This window comes from Delphinapterus leucas, chromosome 19, assembly GCF_059928025.1.
Source record: "Delphinapterus leucas isolate spDelLeu-1000000601 "Yukka" chromosome 19, BTC_Dleu_Yukka2, whole genome shotgun sequence".
Taxonomy (NCBI): Eukaryota; Metazoa; Chordata; class Mammalia; order Artiodactyla; family Monodontidae; genus Delphinapterus; species Delphinapterus leucas.
Window position 1 is genome coordinate 51,684,288 of NC_143147.1, and position 12,890 is coordinate 51,697,177.

Genomic DNA, 12,890 nt, shown 5'->3' on the forward strand with positions numbered 1-12,890 from the left:
TGAGTAAAGTTCCCTGGGCTATACAGCAGGTTCTTATTAGCTGTCTATTTTATATATAGTAGTGTGTATATGTCAGCCCCAATTTCCCAATTTATCCTTCCCCTGACTTACCCCCTGGTAACCATAAGTTTGTTTTCTATATCTGTGACTACTTCTGTTTTGTAAATAGTTCATTTGTACCCCTCCCTTTTTTTTACGATTCTACATATAAGCGATATCATAAGAACTTTCCTTTTCTTTTCTTTACCACCTGATAATTTCTGCTGCTACTTCCCAGAGACAATCAGCCCAATGTCCAAAACACTGATGGATTTTAGACTTTTTTTCATGTGTGTATGTATTTGATCTACTCTATAGTCATACTTTGTCATTCAAGGGCTGGGCATCCCACCTTGCCACCAATCAGGTCCAGGCTCTTCCCTGATGACCTCTGCAGGTAATTTTACTTCTCGTTAGAGACAAGAAGAAAAAAATTGGTCCTCCTTTATGTTTAATAAAAGGCTTGGATGGCAAGAGATTCAAACTGTCAGCTGAAGTTTGATGTTTATCCAGATTTGATATATACATCAATACTAACCCTGACCCTAACTGGCAGAGAGGTCTATGTTTATTTTATGTGTACCTGCTCCTTTTCTCCTGGTCCCAGAACATCTGTTCCTGCCTTCACACTGCTCTACGAATGGCCCTTGTTCCTTCAGCAACCTAAGTTGTTTTTAATCTAGAAGGGAAGCCTGGTTGTGCCTCTCCTCACTGAGCTTACTGCCTAAATTTCCAGGAGACACAGATCACAATGCACCTTGCAGGTACCTCTTCCACTCAGAGTGCTCAATAGACTGTCCAAAAGAACTTTCTGTTTTGGTGGAAATATTCTATATTTGCTTTAATAAGGTGGCCATGAGTCACATGTGGCTAATGAGCACTTGAAATTAGGGTGGTTAGGGTGAGTGAGGAACTCAACTTCCTATTTTATTTAATTTTAGTTAATTACAATGTAAACAGCTTTGTGGCTGGTGGCTACTCTGTTGGACAGGCAAATTCTTACACATGCTTTGGCACGAATTCTTAGGGAAGGACTTGGGTATCATTTCAAAGAACAAATCTAAATTTGTGTCAGTTGGCTGGATACATACCATTTAGGTAACCTTTGTTCTCTTGACCCTTTTTCTTTCTCCCCATTCTACTAAAATGAAAATTGTCTAGGCCTAGAACTCACCTCCCTTCAAATAAGAGAGACTGGGGTAGAGAAAAATCAGGAAGCTAAAAACACATGATGGCCTTTTAGGAAATGCCCATTCCCCCCCCCCCCCCACCCCATTTCAATCTCAGTCAGAGGAACAAGGACAGATAGCAGGACAAGTCTGTTTCTGTTGCATGTGACAGCCTCCACCTGTGCCATTCTCACTATCTGTATGAATAACTGTATCTCCAGCCTGTTGGCAGGATCTAGATGCTCATAATGCTAAAACTTCTCCCCAGGTGGCCAGCTGGAGCCAAATGTTGACACAAAAAGTACAAAAGATTAAGAATTTTTTAAAAATTTTATTTATTTTTGGCTGCGTTGGGTCTTCGTTGCTGTGCGGGCTTTTCTCTGGTTGCAGCGAGCGGGGGCTACTCTTCGTTGTGGTGCGCGGGCTTCTCATTGCGGTGGCTTCTCTTGTTGCGGGGCATGGGCTCTAGGCATGTGGGCTACCATAGTTGTGGCAGGTGGGCTCTAGAGCTCAGGCTAAGTAGTTGTGGCGCACGGGCTTAATTGCTCCACAGCATGTGGGATCTTCCGGGACCAGGGCTCGAACACGTGTCCCCTGCACTGGCAAGCAGATTCTTAACCACTGTGCCACCAGGGAAGCCCAAGATTAGGAATTTTTACATCCAGGCTGACACTCACTGATGAGGATGTCTAGTTATGAGATTAGAAATTTGAAGTTTCACCTCTACAAATACATTTCTCTTCCACAAGAGAACACTACAGTGACACGTGGTGTCTTCAGAATGACACTACTTTGACCAGGCACGTTCCACAATTGCCACCCCAAATGCAGGGCAAAACTCCAAATGCTGGAATTTCCTTTCAAGGAGGGAAGAATCTGGTGCTGATTCTGCCTTGTATCCAGTGGAATAAAACATATGACTGGCTCACACAGAGCTCCCCTCAGGTGCAGGCAGAAGGAGAAACAGGGCCAGCAGCTTTTCTTGGCATCTAGAAGTTACTTGATAGGCTCAGAGGGTGAGGGTGGGCTGACCCCAAGGGTTCAGAGCTCCAGGGCTTGATTTGTGATCATCTCCCAAAGCAGTTTTCCTTAGAAAATCATCTCTGTTGGTTCTCTCTCAAGTTCTATAAAGGAACAGGAGGTGCTCCGTATGTGGATGTTCTGACATGCCCAGTGGTACACACTTGAAAAAGGAAGAAATGCAGACCAGGAGCATAAGCACTCAGCCAGTGACCCAAGAGCAGCCAGCTCAGGCCTGACAGGCTGGTGTGAAATCTTGCCTGGATTTCTCCTTGAGAGAACGGCATAATTTTGGCTACATCATCTGTTACAGTATGATCTGGGGAAGAAAGTCACTGAATCTTCCTGGGCCTCTAGTCTTTCATTTGTAAAGTTGTTAGAATAATCAATTTTTCTCCTGTGTGAAAACTTCTATAATGTGCCAGGAAACTATGGCATTGTCATTAAGAGCTCAGATTCTGGAGGGAGACTGGTTCTAGTTGGGTTCGGCTTCTAGTTGGGTTCACAACTAGCTGTGTGAGCTTGGGCAATTTACTCAACCTCTTTGATCCTTAATTTTCTCATCTATAAAATAGGCATAATTATAGTACACGCTTCCCAGGGTTGCTATAAAATTGTTAACTGGTTAAGATAGGGTCGAAGGTTTGGAGCAGTCCCTGGATACAGTGAACGTTACACAGATGTCAGCTATTGATAATCAATCACCTTCTCTTCTGTGCTTCCACAGACAGCCTGGGTACATCCCCCTCACAGCACTTACCACACTGCTGTAGAGAAAGACACCACCGTGAAGTAGAAAGAGCAAAGGTTTTAGATTCACATCTGTCTCAAATCCCAGCTCTGCCATTTATCAGTTAAGATTTGCACCCTAGAATGAAACCCAAATTATATAACTTCTCTAAACCTCTCAGCTCCCTCATTCATATCGGATAATAGAGTTGGCCCACTGGCCTATTGTATCCAACAAGTTCCGCATCCGCAGATTCAACTAAACTGCCAATGGAAACTATTTGAAAAAAAAAACTGCCAATGGAAACTATTTGAAAAAAAAATTTTTCTTCCAGATAGTTCCAAAAAGCAAAACTTGAATCTGCTTTTTGGCAACTATTTACATAGCATTTATACTGTACTAGGTCTTAGAATTAATGTAGAGTTGATTTAAAGTATATGGGAGGATGTTACATGCAAATGCTATACCATTGTATAAAAGGGACCTGAGCATCTTTGGATTTTGGTATCTGCAGGGGGTCCTGGTACTAATCCCCCAAGGGTACTGAGGAATGACTGTACTTATTTACTCTGCTGTTCCGGAAGAACTAAAAAAAACCTATATGAATGCACCTACTTGGTATTCTAGCAGTGTAAGGGGCCATCTTGTAAGGCCCCTTACAAGATGAATGAGACCATCTCCATGAAGTGGGCAGGAATGCAGAGGGGTGGGTAGGTTTTTTGCCAACATGGGGGAGGAGGGCTTTACCTTCCTGTCCTGGGATTCTCTTGCTCGCTTTGGGCCTTGATGGTTTCTTCCATTGACAACATCGCCTCTGACTTCAAAATCATGCTGAAAGAAACCAAGCCCAAACCACAGGGGTCAGAGAAAGAGAAGCCTCCTTCAATGGAAACAGAGGAGATACATCATATTTAAGGAATCAAATATTGCCAGGCAGTTTTGAACCCTATCTCCCCCAAAATCATCTTTTCTGGTGGACTGCATGAAATGACCACCATCTCAGCTGCTGAAATCAATTCACTGAAGCAAATCTTTGTGGGCAGAAACTAACAATTGGCTTTTCACCTCACTGGGACTTAACGTATTTTAATTTGCAACATCTATCTCCTCTCAGACCATTCACTTAGCATTTAAACTGCTAATACTGTGCTGTTATAAAGATAACTGGAGAATTCCTGATCTCTTAAATTAATGTGTATTACCACCTAAAGAAATAAGGGTTTCTCAGATTTCCATTGAGAGATTTACAGTTAATGAAACCAAAATAATAAAATATACATTTAATACTGAAGAAAGTAAGAGGCTTTTCATAATCACTATTTGGACTAGCCAAGGCTGGGGGAATAAAGAATAATAGGATTAGGGAGGTTAGAGGTTTGGGGAGAATTCTGGGGAAGAATGCTTAGAAACAATTCTTACTGAAACTCAGATTGCAGGGGAGACCACATCTGTTGCCAAGAGAATTAGGAAGAATAATAAAGTCATGGGCATAACCACAGGTTGTTATTAGGTGAAAGAACTCTTAATATTTCCTAGTCACGTGAGTGAGAAGAGTCTAGTGATAAACATGTCATCTATTTGAAGATGACCCTCAAATTTATAGTCCTGATTGTACCCCTGTGCCTACTAACCTCTCTACCCGGAGGTCTCATATAAATCCCCAAATCCATGCACCTAAAACAGAGCTCTTGATTCTACTCCGGCCTCCTGCTCCCCGGCCTCCCAGGATGCTCCTCCCCCATGTCTTCCTTATCTAATTAACATCACTAACATCCACTTCATTGTTCAGGCCAAAAATCTAAGCGTTACCCCAATTCCTGTCTTTACCTCATCTTCCAATTTAACCTATTAGTAAGTCCTATCTTCCAAACATCTCAAATCAAACTCTTCTTACCATCTCCAGGTCTCATTACCCTATGAATAAAATTCAAATTCCTTACCACGACTTACACCAAATCCTACCTGATCTGGCCCTTGTCTATGACCTTCTCCAATCCCTTGTCTAACCTCTGCTGCCTACATATGATTCACCAATTACAACTCTCCAGCTATACTGGCCTGTTTTTCTTTAATAAACCAAGCTCATTCCCATCTTAAGACCTTTATGCCTGCTGCTATTCTGCCTATAACATCTGTTCCCTACATTTTTCTTTTTTTGTTTGTTTTTTAAAATTTTTATTTATTATTTTTATTTATTTATTTATTTTATTTTTGGCTGCATTGGGTCTTTGTTGCTCCACGCAGGCTTTCTCTAGTTGTGGAGAGCAGGGGCTACTCTTCATTGCGGTGGCTTCTCTTGTTGCGGAGCGTGGGCTCTAGGCGCGCAGGCTCAGTAGTTGTGGCGCACGGGCTCAGCTGCTCTGCAGCATGTGGGATCTTCCCGGACCAGGATTCGAACCCGTGTCCCCTGCATTGGCAGGTGGACTCTCAACCACTGAGCCACCAGGGAAGCCCCCTACATTTTTCAAGGCCAATTCTTTCTTGTCTTTTAGGTCTCAGCTCAAGCTTTTCAGAAAGCCTTCTTGGGTCTCCTTACCTAAATAGTCAACCTCTGTCTCCAGCCAACCGCCAGTCTGTTGTTCTATATATTTCTTCATAGTGTTTATCGGTATTTTAAACACATCTTTATTTATTATGCATCTCCCCTCCACGGAACATGAATCCCACCACAGCAGGGAACTATCAGTCTTATTTACTGCTGTATCCCTGGTGCCCAGCACATAGTAGGCTCCCAATAATATAAGTCACTGAATGAAACCAACAGAAACATCAACTAATTAATTATGAATATGCTGACTAGTGCATAATAGTTTAGAACTGCTTTCGCTAGTTTTATTTTGCCTGATCTGTTGTCACCAGCGGCTCTAAGATGGCTGTTCTAAAATTATTCCCCCTCCTACGCTCTATCTTAGTTGCCTCTCACTGTTCTCAGTATCAAAGAGTAAAATAAAATCTCTTTGAAGGAATCAGGTTTCTAAACAGATACATTTGCATATTAATATGAAGGGTTCTTTTCAACTGTGAAAGAGTTTTCTACAAAGGTGTATGCGTGTAAGATTTAGGTGGGCCTGTTTCTCTCTAGTTGTGGCGCTCAGGCTCACTAGTTGCAGCACACAGGCTTAGTTGCCCCGCCGCATGTGGGATCTTAGTTCCCCAACCAGGGATCGAACCTGCATCCCCTGTACTGGAAGGCGGATTCTTAACCACTGGACCACCCGGGAAGTCCCTGCTTGCATAACTCTTTTTTTTTGGTGGTACGCAGGCCTCTCACTGTTGTGGCCTCTCCCGTTGCGAAGCACAGGCTCCAGACGCGCAGGCTCAGCGGCCGTGACTCACGGGCCCAGCAACTCCCTGCGCCACCAGGGAAGCCCTCGCATAACTCTTGATGATCCACATCATCAAGGAGAATCTTCAGAAAGTAGTGCAAGGCAGGAAGCAGATAAATTTTCGTGACTCAGTATGACTCAATGGCACCAGGTCTTTTTGATTAGTTTGTAAAACAGAGTACCTACCTCATCCAGCATCTTTCTTTCTTTAATAGACTGGGTCACCCCTAAAGAGATCACAGAAAAGATAGGTCACACAAGAGCAGAAGACCTCCCTTCATGGGGGTAGATGGTGCAGTGATTCACATAAGAGTGTGGGAGAAATAACACTGAATAGAGGTCCTCTCTCTATAAAGCCACAGCTCCTTAATAGATTTCCTTCTGGAGACACCGTTGATGCTTAATTTAAACATTATAAAAGTGCCTGCTGCACATGGATTTCTGCCTACAATTAAATAAATCCCTAGTTCATATGCTAACATTACCAGGAGCAGATTAGGTCCTATTAGTTATAAAAAGAAATAAATTTCCCCCCACATCACCAGCTATCTGAACAAAGAGCTATGCATTAAAGATAAAGCTAGTTTAGTGTTACCACTAAAGACCTTTTCGTAATTCAGATTCAGCATCAGCAAAAATCTTAGGTGTCAAAATGTCAGGTGTCAAAATGCAATTCTGAGGTGTTAAAGGGAGGAGGGGAGAAATTACATGGTACTTACAGAAATAGCTAACTACCCATTTTCCTCCTGCGATCCCCAGGAAATATTTCAGTGTCCGTTCACACACAAACTCGGCATCTGCAGAACGGAAAACATCCCAAGGATCAGGAGTTGAAAACCAAATCAGGAAGGGCTGCCAAAAGAAGCTAGAGCACCCCGCTCCTTATGCTACTTGAGAGCGATCTGGATTGATGATTCCAACACCCCTGGGGATAGACTCAGAGGCTGGAAGCACCCCTAATTCTAACCAGCAGGTGTGGATCTTTGGAAGTCTGGAGAAGGCTGATACGAAGTTAAGACCACAGGAAGTGTCTGCCCTATCTTCTAGATGCCAAGGCCAGCTAAAGATGTCTGTCAGCGTGCTCAGGGAACTACCCATGTCGGTAGTATTGATACACGTGGACGGGCAAGGTCTATTTTACTGGATGACGACATGTGAAAGGAAAAGAAAACAGTGTTGTTGAAATCCTAAATTTGAAATGTCAATGATGAATTTTCACCCCCAGAACTTCTACTTGGGGAATCCTAACCCCTAATTCTTAATTCCCTTGTAAGGCAGAAAAATATAGTACTTTCATAGTTTTTCTCTTTTCAACGTATTTCAGCAAGCAGTAGCTGAAGAATCACTTCTGCTTATTTTTTAGCGTTTTAAAGGCCCGTTTGAAGGACTAAGCAAACTCAGGAAAGAACACTTAAACAGGAGAAATGTATTTAACTAAATCCTAAACACAGCAGGCCATCTGCCAGTAGTAGCAACAGCCATTCTCCCTAACCGAATTCTTCACAAATTTAAAAAAATCTTTTCTCTTTCTTCACAATTTTTTTTTTTTTTTTGGTACGCGGGCCTCTCACTGTCGTGGCCTCTCCCGTTGCGGAGCACAGGCTCCACATGCGCAGGCTCAGCGGCCATAGGCTCACGGGCCCAGGCGCTCCGCGGCATGCGGGAACTTCCCGGACCGGGGCACAAACCCGTGTCCCCTGCATCGGCAGGCGGACTCTCAACCACTGCGCCACCAGGCAAGCCCCACAATTTTTTTTTTTTTTTTTTGCGGTACGCGGGCCTCTCACTGCCGTGGCCTCTCCCATTGTGGAGCACAGGCTCTGGACGCGCAGGCTCAGCGGCCATGGCTCATGGGCCCAGCCGCTCCGCGGCATGTGGGATCTTCCCGGACCGGGGCACAAGCCCGTGTCCCCTGCATTGGCAGGCGGACTCTCAACCGCTACGCCACCAGGGAAGCCCCTCTTCACAATTTTTAAGGCTTTTTGTTTAACTGTTGTGAAGGTTGACTTAATAATATGCTTTAAACTCAGAAATCTTAGCTCATTTTTAGTTTTAAAGTAGCAAGTGTATTGCCCTTGAGTTTAAACACTGAACTACTTTAGATTTAATTTGCATTTTAAAGTTTTCTTTTCACCTATCAGCAGCCTTGATCCAAACCCATAGCTTAAGATATATTCAAGTTTAATGACATTCATCTCTAAAACAGTTTAGTTCATGGTAACTTGTTTTGGCATCGGCTTCCTGTGAGCATTATCCTCTGACCCTGTAGTATGATCTTTACACAGTAGAAACCTAAGCTCTTAGAAGTTCTAAGGCAGCATGTGCCTGCCAAGGAGTCTGGACCCTATGCTCAAGAACCTTCAGCTGTATGAACAGAAACACCCTGGAGAGGACCAGAGAGTCCATTTTGTTAGGAAGGTTTTAAGAGTTGAGCTTCAATCTGTATCTTCTGTGTGCCATAGGCACCAGTCTTTGCTTTCTGGAGCCCATGAGTGAACCTAACTCCTCCTCCAGATAACAACTCTTCAGATATTTCAAGACACTTGTCTTGTTCCCTTAAGTCTTCCCATTCCTTCAGTTGTCCTTCAAATGACATTGCTTTGAATTCCTTTTCCCCATTCTCTTCATCTACCTCTGGATAAACACTCTCCAGTTGTCAGGGACCAGCATGAAAAGAAAGCATGGTGCTCAAAACAGAGCACACACCTTCCAGGTGTTCGCTCCAGTGGGGGTGGGGTAGGGTGTCGGGATCATCACCTCACTTGCTCTGGACATTAGGCTTGTATCAATAAGGCCCAATTTCGAATGAGCTTTGTTAGCAGTCCTGAAATGTTTACTCAGATTTAGCTTACAGTCAACTAAAAGCCTCTGAGGTCTCCCTTGTCATCACACAAGTCATACTTAAGATTTAAAAAGGGGAAGGTGTAGGACAAATGAATTTTTCCCTTCACTTTTTTCTTTTTCATATGCTAGGCTATCTCAGAGCTGATAACTGGACTTGTTTCCTGTAAAACTCTCAACCACACTCAAACTAGGTGTTGGAGTGGAGTGAGGTCATGGAGCTAGCTAGGGTTTCCAACCACCCAGATTCTGAGTGAAGACTCACTTCTGCTCATTCCCCTCTTTGCCCCATTTGTTCCTCCAGGACTCGGGCTCTGCCTTCCCAGAAAGCCCTCACACAGTGTAGTCCAGGCAGGGTGGACTAGGAGAAGTGATTCATCGTTCTGGCTCATCACTCTCCAATCTTAACACAAAATAAAAGGGGGTCAGGAAATAGCAAAACTATTATTTTTCTTTCATCAAGCAATAACTGATTGACTATTGGCAGACGGTCACCCGTGCTATGCTTAACAAACATGCCCATTTCTTCATGTAGTTTTATGCAACAGATGCAGCATATTCTGTAAAGGTTCTTGGTGTACCTGTTTTCATAATGACATGAGTAGTCTCTTCAGTAATTAGATTAGTTAAAGTGATGTGATGTTTTCTGGCAAACTTGTGCACAAGCACCTGAAATCAAATCAAATATCACATTATAATAAATTACATCTAGAACACAGCTTGAGTATTAGTTATCCCAGCTTTGAACCTCCATTTTTCTCACAAAAGGTACATCCTTTTTATTCTAATATGAAGTTTCAAAATAAATAGTAATTTAATAAAAATTATGTACAAATCAGAGGAAGAAACTCTAAAATAGTCTGTGCTAACAGACATGGAATTATAACCAAGGATTCAAAATAATATTAATTTTCCTTTTAATAACAGATATCATTTGATTCCCTAAGACAGTTTCTTTGCAGAGTGACACCCTACTATACTATAATTTAGATTTATCAGCCTACACTCTATAAGCTGAGAGGTAACTTGCCTACACAGAAAGTTATGCTCAGATACGTGACTTAAGAACAAGATTCAACCTGCTGACAGTTTTAAAACGTTCAAGTCAAGATGCTTCTAAAGGTCAGTACAAAAACTATCAATTCCTCTTAAGGAGAAGGATTGGAAGAGACTCATATTCTTCCCAAAAGAAATCTAGAGCCTTCTAGCTATTATCTATCGACCAAATAAAAAATCAATAGGCAGTAAAAGAAATTAACCAGATCCATTATAGACACATTTGACATAATCAGCAGCTACTGCTTGGTACATAACTGTTTACCAAGGGCCATCATTTACGAGCCATCACCACCCACGCCAGTATTTCCATCATTTACTAGTCATCACCACCCACGCCAGTATTTATGTGCCCCACGAGATTGCAGTGGAGGGTGGGCTGTCTTTCTTTCATGCTGCCTCACTCCATACTGCCACAGGGCACTGAAAAAGGCAAGCTGGAGAAGCTAATGACATCCTCCCCCCCACTTTTGCCACTGCCCTTTGCCAGGATCATTAGCAATTCTGAACTGATTAATTGCTGAAATCCCAGCCTTGAAACAGCGTTCAGTTAGAAGAGCAACTGCTGAAAAGATCATCTTAATATGGGCTTCGGAATTAATCATGCGTAATACAGTCAGCAGCTTTCATAATAAATTTACCACACTTCGGCAAGTCTGAATAGAGCTGAAAAGTTTTCTTCTTTGCTTGTTTAGAGACAATATGTACCCAAGCCACTTAGAGTCTCATTTGCAGTTCAGGATGGCCCATGGCAAGAAAGATTAGATCATTTTAGCCTTCTCGGAAAAGCTGATCTCACAAAACAAAGGAATAAGGAACGCTAATTTTCAGTGAATAAATGGGAATTTTAGATGTGTTGGCAAAAGATCAAGAGCAGTATAAACAGACATAGGTATGAATTTTTAGAGCAAATAGCTGTTCTGGGCACATGGTTGTGAGATGAGAATTCTGGCATTATTGATGAGAATTTATTCATTGTATCTACTAGGGCAGACAAGGCTTACTTTGCCCTTTTAATAGTGGGACACATCTGGTCACAGAGGTCATGCTGAGCTGCTAACCTATAGAGAAGCTAGGATGAGAAATGGTTTCTATTCCAGGAAGGATATATTAAGAAAGATACTTAAGAATGACTGAATCATTTCTCAGTGTGCAATAAATAGCATCCACTATTGAATCTGTTTGATACTCTGGTGTGTTATCATGGTTTTAAAGAAATTCTTCACTCAATTAATGATTAATTAATGGTGATTAATTAAGGGGAGATAAATTTCCTATGATGTCTGAAATCTATGCTCAATCCAAGCAGAAAGAAAGTTTCAGTGGTCTTAATATTTTAATGGGTATTTTTCCACAGCACAAAACAACTCCTGTTTCTAGCAGGACATGTCAAAATCCTAACAGGGATGGGTTATTGTAGGGTAGAACTGACAGGGCAAGCTATTGGATAACAGTGTCACAAGCCAGGATAAAGATAAATAAACACTGGAGAAATGCCACTATCTGGCCATGTACTTGGAACCAGTTTAAATTTAGTTAATCATGCTGGTAAGTTCACTCAGATGTGAACAAAGGTGGGGAAAAGATGCCTTCTGGGGAGTAGAGCTATACCTCCTTGCTTTTTTAGATAGAAAGAAAATTAAAATAAAAAAGCTCTGGATTATAGTCAAAACCATAACCTTTCTGCTAATATTTAATAATTATTTCCTTTACTAAATACATACAAAATAATCCATGCTATAGCTTTATCTAGGTATAAGTTTTCAGAAATTAGTAATGGAAATTAAATTACATAGTAATGAGCTCGTTTGCCAGATTTCTTCCTATAGGTTATTCACAGCTAGTACCCATTTAAAGCCATTGCGGTATGTTAATGAAGGCTCAGTCATTAGGAAAATACATATGGATACACTCACAAATTCTTTTGGGGTCAAGCCTGATGCCACCATAGAAATTCTTTTGTTGCCTCTTTGTGTTGAAGATATCAACTCTGGCTTCTCCCTGCTCACACTTTCTTCCCGCACATTATACCCTGCAGTATTAGTAGCATGAGCTGCAGCCAGACTCCTGGCAGATTCTACTACTTGAAATTGGGGTAATTTCAGTGCAGAGGCTGAGGGTGGCATGCTGCAGACATGAGCTGGCTCTGGGGCTCTGTCTTCAGAGGGATCAGACTCAGGGTCATCAGAGAAGAGGCTGATTCCAGATTCTAGGTAAGGGGTTCCCTCTGAAAGGAATGAGGAAAGAAATTTAATATATATGACAGTGAATTCTGAATTATAACATCTAGTCTCTGCTAAAAATTAAAAAGACAGATTAAGTTAGGTTAAGAGAAAAATGGGTACATTAATAACACTGTTGGTAGATGTGCAAAGCAGCTTAACTTTTCTAAAGGAAATTTGGTATTATGTAGTAACAGCCTTGTGTGTTTATACTTGCAGTCAACAATTCTAGTTTTAGAAATGTATCCTAAGGACATAAAAGAGGTCTGTAAAAGTGTAGTCATAGGAATGTTCACTGCAACATTGTTTATAACAGTAAGGTTTTAGAAACAAACTAAATGTACAATGAGATTAAATAAATTATGCCACATCCATTCCAATGAACTACTCTTCACCTGTTACATTTAATTACAATAAAATGGAGAAATGCACACACTCATGTTTGTTGTAGCATTATTCACAACAGCCAAGAGGTGGAGGCAACCCA

General features: G+C 41.8%; 1 protein-coding gene across 9 annotated transcripts in view; it reads right to left on the minus strand.

Annotated features, from left to right (window-relative positions):
* The window catches only part of BRCA1 (BRCA1 DNA repair associated), a 72,070-nt gene that overhangs the window by 13,025 nt on the left and 46,155 nt on the right, over positions 1-12,890 (minus strand). For all 9 annotated transcript variants that reach the window (XM_022557770.3, XM_022557768.3, XM_089899976.1 and 6 more), the window contains 5 exons: positions 12,098-12,408; positions 9,707-9,794; positions 7,004-7,081; positions 6,471-6,511; positions 3,706-3,789 (listed from right to left, as the gene is read on the minus strand). In XM_022557770.3, coding sequence (XP_022413478.2) covers positions 3,706-3,789; positions 6,471-6,511; positions 7,004-7,081; positions 9,707-9,794; positions 12,098-12,408 — 602 coding nt within the window. The remainder of the gene's footprint in view (positions 1-3,705; positions 3,790-6,470; positions 6,512-7,003; positions 7,082-9,706; positions 9,795-12,097; positions 12,409-12,890) is intronic.